The sequence below is a fragment of the Trichogramma pretiosum genome, unplaced genomic scaffold (genome assembly GCF_000599845.2).
Source record: "Trichogramma pretiosum strain Unisexual culture from Peru unplaced genomic scaffold, Tpre_2.0 scaffold131, whole genome shotgun sequence".
Taxonomy (NCBI): domain Eukaryota; kingdom Metazoa; phylum Arthropoda; class Insecta; order Hymenoptera; family Trichogrammatidae; genus Trichogramma; species Trichogramma pretiosum.
This window is the reverse complement of record NW_019640808.1, coordinates 289,061-295,177: the sequence shown is the minus strand read 5'-3', so window position 1 is coordinate 295,177 and position 6,117 is coordinate 289,061. Positions and strand designations below refer to the sequence as shown.

At 41.6% G+C, this 6,117-nt stretch overlaps 2 protein-coding genes across 3 annotated transcripts; one reads left to right on the top strand and one right to left on the bottom strand.

Annotated features, from left to right (window-relative positions):
* Nucleotides 1-692: 692 nt before the first annotated feature.
* LOC106657651 (tyrosine-protein phosphatase YVH1-like) lies at nucleotides 693-3,235 on the bottom strand. The gene is made up of 3 exons (XM_014379265.2): nucleotides 2,637-3,235; nucleotides 2,083-2,274; nucleotides 693-1,684 (listed from the first exon to the last, which is right to left on the bottom strand). Exons 1-3 carry the CDS (start codon nucleotides 2,646-2,648, stop codon nucleotides 1,532-1,534), a joined length of 357 nt encoding a protein of 118 aa, XP_014234751.1. The 5' UTR covers nucleotides 2,649-3,235; the 3' UTR covers nucleotides 693-1,531.
* A 152-nt stretch (nucleotides 3,236-3,387) lies between these two features.
* LOC106657648 (protein-cysteine N-palmitoyltransferase Rasp) lies at nucleotides 3,388-6,064 on the top strand. 2 transcript variants are annotated; one of them, XM_014379261.2, is made up of 5 exons: nucleotides 3,388-4,178; nucleotides 4,365-4,546; nucleotides 4,623-5,407; nucleotides 5,489-5,823; nucleotides 5,901-6,064. In XM_014379261.2, exons 1-5 carry the CDS (start codon nucleotides 4,073-4,075, stop codon nucleotides 6,020-6,022), a joined length of 1,530 nt encoding a protein of 509 aa, XP_014234747.1. In that variant the 5' UTR covers nucleotides 3,388-4,072; the 3' UTR covers nucleotides 6,023-6,064. The 2 variants fall into 2 exon arrangements, with proteins under 2 accessions (XP_014234747.1, XP_014234748.1); XM_014379262.2 differs by having other exon boundaries at nucleotides 5,489-5,800; nucleotides 5,901-6,016.
* Nucleotides 6,065-6,117: the final 53 nt, after the last annotated feature.

Genomic DNA, 6,117 nt, shown 5'->3' with positions numbered 1-6,117 from the left:
GAAGCATAATGGTATTAGCTATGCATGTAATTTCTGTGAAGAAAAATACAAATATCCATCTCAATTTTATAAACATGTTAAATCATCGCATAATAATATCATCCATGCATGCGATATATGCGGAAAAACGTTTGGAAAAAGAAGAAACCTCAAAGCTCACATCGATATGACGCACCACTCACACATTGTGACTTGATACATTTTTATAAAATGTACTTAGAATATATATACCTATGTTCAATTTCGTCGAAGAACGGTTAAATCCGCTTATTTTATTTTTTTATTTCATTGCATAGGATCAACTGATTGCGAAGCTAATTTAAAAAAAAAAAATATCTCTGACATGGAAAAAATTTTTGTAATAGTGTTTAACTGAAATGTCGGAAAATTTATTTGACATCGAATTTTATACTTATGTTTTTTATTGAAGGCTTTGAATCAAATGAAAAAATATGTAACATTTATATTGCTCTTATTAATTTTAAAAGATATCATTACACCATATTAATTTTTCAAGAGATAATTGATTTAAAATAATAATAATCTTTAATATTATTAATAAATAAATATTAATCTTTAACGTGAGAAAGAAATACTTATACTTAATGTTCCAGATAGATCATTTATACATTTATTATACATTTCTGTTAGTCATTTACATTTAAATATAAAGAATTACAAAAGTTTTATTTATCATTATTTTTTATTTAAATATTCAGCTATTTTCACTTTTACAAATTCAATCTACTTTTATTTTGAAAAATCCAGAGTATCGAATGCTTCTATAATATCTACAACTTTTGACAGCAAATAGTATTTCTTTAATACTCTAACAAATGATATAAGTCACTCATTTATTAACAAATTAGCCAATTAAACAATCAATTATTTCAAGTATAACGAGCAAATTTACATTTAAATTTTGTGAATGTCTCATAAACTATTACTTAAATAATTAATATTTTTGTAACAATTTTTATATTTTGTTTTAAATAGTAAAACTATGAATAGCCTTTTGAGTTACAACATAATATAAATATGCAGTAAAATTTAGAACTTTAATTTTTTTTTCAAATTATATTCATTTGTAATAATATATAACAATATAAAGTGACATATACAGAGAAAACCTTATATAGGAAGCTCTTAATTTCAATTTGTACCATTTTGTTGATCATGTTTTAAAAATGAATTTTTTAACATTCATTTATTAAAGCTAAAGTATCAGTAACTAGAAAGATGAGATGATCAACCATTATTTACATTTGTTGAAGCGAAAAAAAAAAGGAAATCAAAAATGAATTGTATATTGCAAGAGTCTATACATTGAAATAAACTTTTACGAATTACATTATTTAGTAGCTTAAGTGAAAATTGAATTTGTGAAAGGCAACTTAGGCTATTCCAATAACAATATAATTTTCTAGTAGACTAAGTTTCCTTTCACTTTGATAAATCTATACAGTTTGATCCATATACATTATTACTAATGATTTTAAACTTAATAACTATTTGTAATCCATTTTCAGCATCACCGATGGGGTGCGTCAACTTTTGAATATGTTATTCTGATGGGTGGTGGAACAAATTCTCCACAGTTGCATTTTTTCGAGCTCACAAAGTCAAACGAGCCAATTCTGGAGTGACAAAGTGGACAATATAGTTTACCTTTTATCCAATTTTCCTAAAAAAGAAAGTGGAATTATTAAAATAATGTTTCTAATTAAATGTAATGAAATATCGGTTCGTTAGCTCTAATGTAAATTTGATAAAAAAAAAATTTCATCTATGCACAGCTAAGGTAAACAAGGTATTGTAACGATATTTTTTAAAATAATTGTGCAAAAAGGCGTAGAAATCGGTGTACTCCCGACGAGCAACAACAAATACGTATGCATACGTATTATATCTCTGGCATTGGCCTCGCGCCGCAATGAAAAGCCTTCGCGTGCCACCCCACCCACTCGACGTTACACCGAAGAAGATTTATACGAAAACAAGCTGTGGCTCGCGACTAAGCAACACATAACAGCATGACAAGCATCCGCACAACCGATAGAAAGTTCAGCAAAGCACGCGTACCCTGTCGACGACCTCGTGTATCCAATCGGGCATGTTGTCCTCGGCCAGGTAGATGCAGTCCTCGGGCACGTCGCTGTTGCACTTGGTGTTGCGCGAGCCCTGCGCCACGACCTGTCCGTGAGACGTGAGCGACGGCGAGGCCTCCTCGGTGAACAGCAGATTCCGACAGCGTTTGCACTTGATTTCCGTTATCTGTCGATGGGAGAGAGAGAAAAAAAAAAGAGAGAAATGAAGATTTTTTTTTAAACGAGGAACGACGATGACAGAACAGAACAAAACAATAACAATGCGCGGAAAAAAACGCGTGTCGCTTGTGTTTGACTCGCGCGCGCGTGCGACTTTGGTCTCGTTATCGAGAGTTCGTATATATATATATATTTGATATTTATATCTATATGCTAGGGTTTACGCGCAATTATACTGCTGCTGCTGCACGTAGCTGTCAAAAAACGAACGACTCGTGCAGCATGGTAAGAGCAGCAGCAGCAGCACGTTTTTGTCTCCGTTATCGCAACGCAAGAGTAACCTATAGTAGATTTTTTTTAATCGCTCACTTTGGCGGGCATCGTTGGCTTTCTTCTTTTATAATCGTAGTTTATATATTCGGTGAGACGCGAGAGCAGAGCGGAGTTTCGGTTCAGCTCTTTGGAGCCCGCAGCATAATACGCTCGACGATGATAATCGCTGCTGCTGCGCCAGTGGTGAAATCCTTGCCCCACGCTGCAACGGTAGTAATAAGCAGCAACGAAAAATCACACTCCGTTTTATCCAAGTAGCAGCAGTAGCAGCTCTAGAGAGCAGGAAGCGATGAATAAATATGTATAACGCACTAGAGAGCGTCGCTTAAACCGCAGCACAAACGATCAGAGACTGCAAGAGCAGCAGCTGACACTATAAAGTTCAACGATTGGCCTTTGTTGACGATCGAGCAGAGCAGAGCAGAGCAAAGCGAGAGTTTCGCGATATGCCAACGCAGGAGGCTCTGCTGCCCACTATAATACTACACTGCACGGCGCACCACAGCAGGATAAAAGCTATACGAACTGCGCGACGACCGAGCTAGCGAGACGAGAACACAGATGGCTTATAACGCCAGTTCGCTACGACTTGCGTTGCAGAGTCGCACGCAGACAACTATACACTGCAGAGCTGCTGCTCTCGTGCGTGTCTTTATACGATAGTAATACAAGTACGAGTGTGTGTGTGTGTGCGTTCTGGCCTGCAGCGGGGTATACTACATTGAGAGGTGCTGCTGCATATGCGGATGAGACTTCGAGAACATTTCCAACTCGCGGCGGCGCATGCGAGCTGTACTACCGAGTGTGTACCGTGACTGCAGCAGAAATGTCATTCGACCGATGCAGCGATCCCGGGCTATATTAACTCCGTTTTGAGCTCGTCCGCTTGACTCGTTTCGAACGTCACGATTTTTTTACTTCAACTCCGTAATACAGTGTATGCGCGCACGTACGCACACACACATGCGCCCCCCCCTCCCCGTCGACGTTCGAGCTGACGAAGGCCGCCTTTTCCTACTCGACTCAAGCGCGTTTACTTACTGCATTTGCGCATGTGTGGGATTTCGATTGCATACGAATGTTGTCATTTTAAAATTTCGCGTTGGGATTCGTTGGGCACATCGATCGATATACCATCGCGGCGACCTGCGATAGCCGCGACGCGAGACAACTGGAGGAAGATCGGCAAGAAAAAAACGTAGCCTCGGACGATCAATGTATTAACGGTATTTCGTTGCATTGTTGTTGTGCGGTATATTAGTACCAGTATTACCGGTGAGCCCGCATTAAAAACTACGGATGAATGCCAGTCCTCTGCTGCTGCTACCATACTATAGACCGACTGATTTTGGCTATCTTACGTGCGCGGGCTCCGTTTGAAAAAAGGCCCCTCGAGCTCTAGCACTGCTCCGAAAAATCGACATCGTCCCCCCGACATATAACTGTGTTATGCGCGCCGAGGTGCTTGCAGGATGGCAGCCGATCAATTTCCAAAGGCCGAAGTTCGATTTTACTTCGCTGCCTGGATAGCGGCGGTGGTTTATTCGGTTTACTGCGTTCATCTGGTGACCGAGAGTTGTGAGTATATGATATATTGACAAATTCAAAATCAATTTCGCGATTTAGCGCGAAATACGCTTGTTTACTGCGCGCCACTTTTGACTCGGGTGTCAAAGCTCAATGACCGCACATTTTCCATAATTGTATCAAACATTTCACCGCGCTTTTATTTTATCGAATAAATCAAAATTATATTTCGACCAGTCTTTAAGTACTACGACGACGCCTACAACGACTTTGCACCCGGCTGGAGACTTTTGCAACGCAAGCTGGACACGTCCGACGAGGAATGGAAAGTTTGGATTCCTTTGATATTCAAGCTCATCCCCTGGGTCGTTGTGCAGATCGTCGTCAGCCAGTTGATCAAAAAATATCATCCCAATAAGGTAATTTTCTACCTCAACTTTTTTGTTTTACTAAATATACTTACCAACACCTGTCTCGACGATATAAAAACAACAGAAATTGATATGCGGATGGTACATGGCCGTGTCGCTGACCTACCTGTGGACGAATTTCGGCCTGCTGAGCACGCTGTGCACCCTGCTGCTGCCCTGCCTGTCGTGTCTGCTGGCCTCGGTACGCAGCAAGTGGCTGTCGTGGTGCGCGCACTGCTGCACCCTCGGCCTCATCTACTGGGCCAAAATTTCCGACGTCGTGTTTCGCGAGTGGCTCGGCCTCGACGACGAGGCCTACTTCCTGCTGACCGCGGCGATCTGCTGGATACAGCTGCGCAGCATCAGCTACGGCCTCGACTCCATCGACGGCTTCGTCTACGAGGACCTGGACGGCTTCGTCCTCGATCTCATGAAGAATGTCGCCTACTGCCTCTACCTGCCGACCCTCTTCCTGGGACCGATCATCCTGTACGAGCAGTTCGTCCGAGGGATCGAAAAAACTTACCGCCCCTGGAGCCTGGACAGGACGAAAAAAATCGCTCTGGACCTGGCGCGATACTTCTTCTGGCTGTACGTCACGCAATTCTGCCTGCACTACGTGTACTTCAACGCGCTGAGATTTCATCCGGACGTGGTGCGTCGACTCGGGCCCTGGGCGCTCTACGGGTTCGGCTACTGCCTGGGCCAGTACTTTCTCAACAAGTACGTGGTCGTGTACGGACTCGCGTCGACGGCTTGTCGCGCCGACGACGTCCTGGCCCCGGCCCAGCCCAAGTGCATCGGCCGCATACACCTCTACTCGGACATGTGGAAACACTTCGACAGAGGCTTGTACACGTTTTTGCTCAAGTAAGTTTGACCGCCTTCGCCGGTTTACGCATTATTCGACGATCGTTCGTCGTGATCCACTTTAACTTTTTTTATGCGCAGATACATCTACATTCCGTGCAACGCCAGATCGCATCTTGGAAAGGTTCTGGCGACCGCCGTGAGCTTCGCGTTTATCTATCTGTGGCACGGCATGCATCTGTACATTTTCATATGGTCGTTCTTGAACTTCCTGGGATTGGTGATAGAGAATACCGCGAGATCTTTCAGCGATTATTTTTACAAAGTTATTCTGCGCGACAAAATGGGTCCGAGCAATAGGCGAAGATTCGAATGCGCCTTGTGCAGTCCGCTTTTGGCGTTTTCGGCAATTTCCAATTTTTACTTCTTCGCCGGCGACGAAATCGGACACACGTATGTCTGGCGCTTTTTTACAGGTAATTTTTTGACACTTATAGAGCTCACGTGGACCGATAAGTAGAAGTAATCGTGTTTTCTACTATTGAATTTTCAGAATCGTGGTCGATTAATCTCTTGTTACTATCGATATTGTATTGCTGTTGTCAAACGTCGACTGAAATCAAGCTCAAGGAGCGAGTGTGTTCAATCAAGACCAAGGATCAGTATGAAGAATGAAAAATTTGTATTTTTAGATTTTCGAAATTTATAGATATAAGTACAAAATATGTATAAAAATACAATGACTACATACATTTTTTATGATAAGAAGC

Bases quoted from the DNA above. Each gene is read 5' to 3' on its own strand.
- LOC106657651 (XM_014379265.2), bottom strand. The intron at 1,685-2,082 runs GTACGCGTGCTT...TTTCTTTTTTAG, and splicing joins TACACGAGGTCGTCGACAGG to GAAAATTGGATAAAAGGTAA.
- LOC106657648 (XM_014379261.2), top strand. From the start codon at position 4,073: ATGGCAGCCGATCAATTTCCAAAGGCCGAAGTTCGATTTTACTTCGCT. The intron at 4,179-4,364 runs GTGAGTATATGA...TATTTCGACCAG, and splicing joins TCATCTGGTGACCGAGAGTT to TCTTTAAGTACTACGACGAC. The intron at 5,824-5,900 runs GTAATTTTTTGA...TTGAATTTTCAG, and splicing joins TGTCTGGCGCTTTTTTACAG to AATCGTGGTCGATTAATCTC.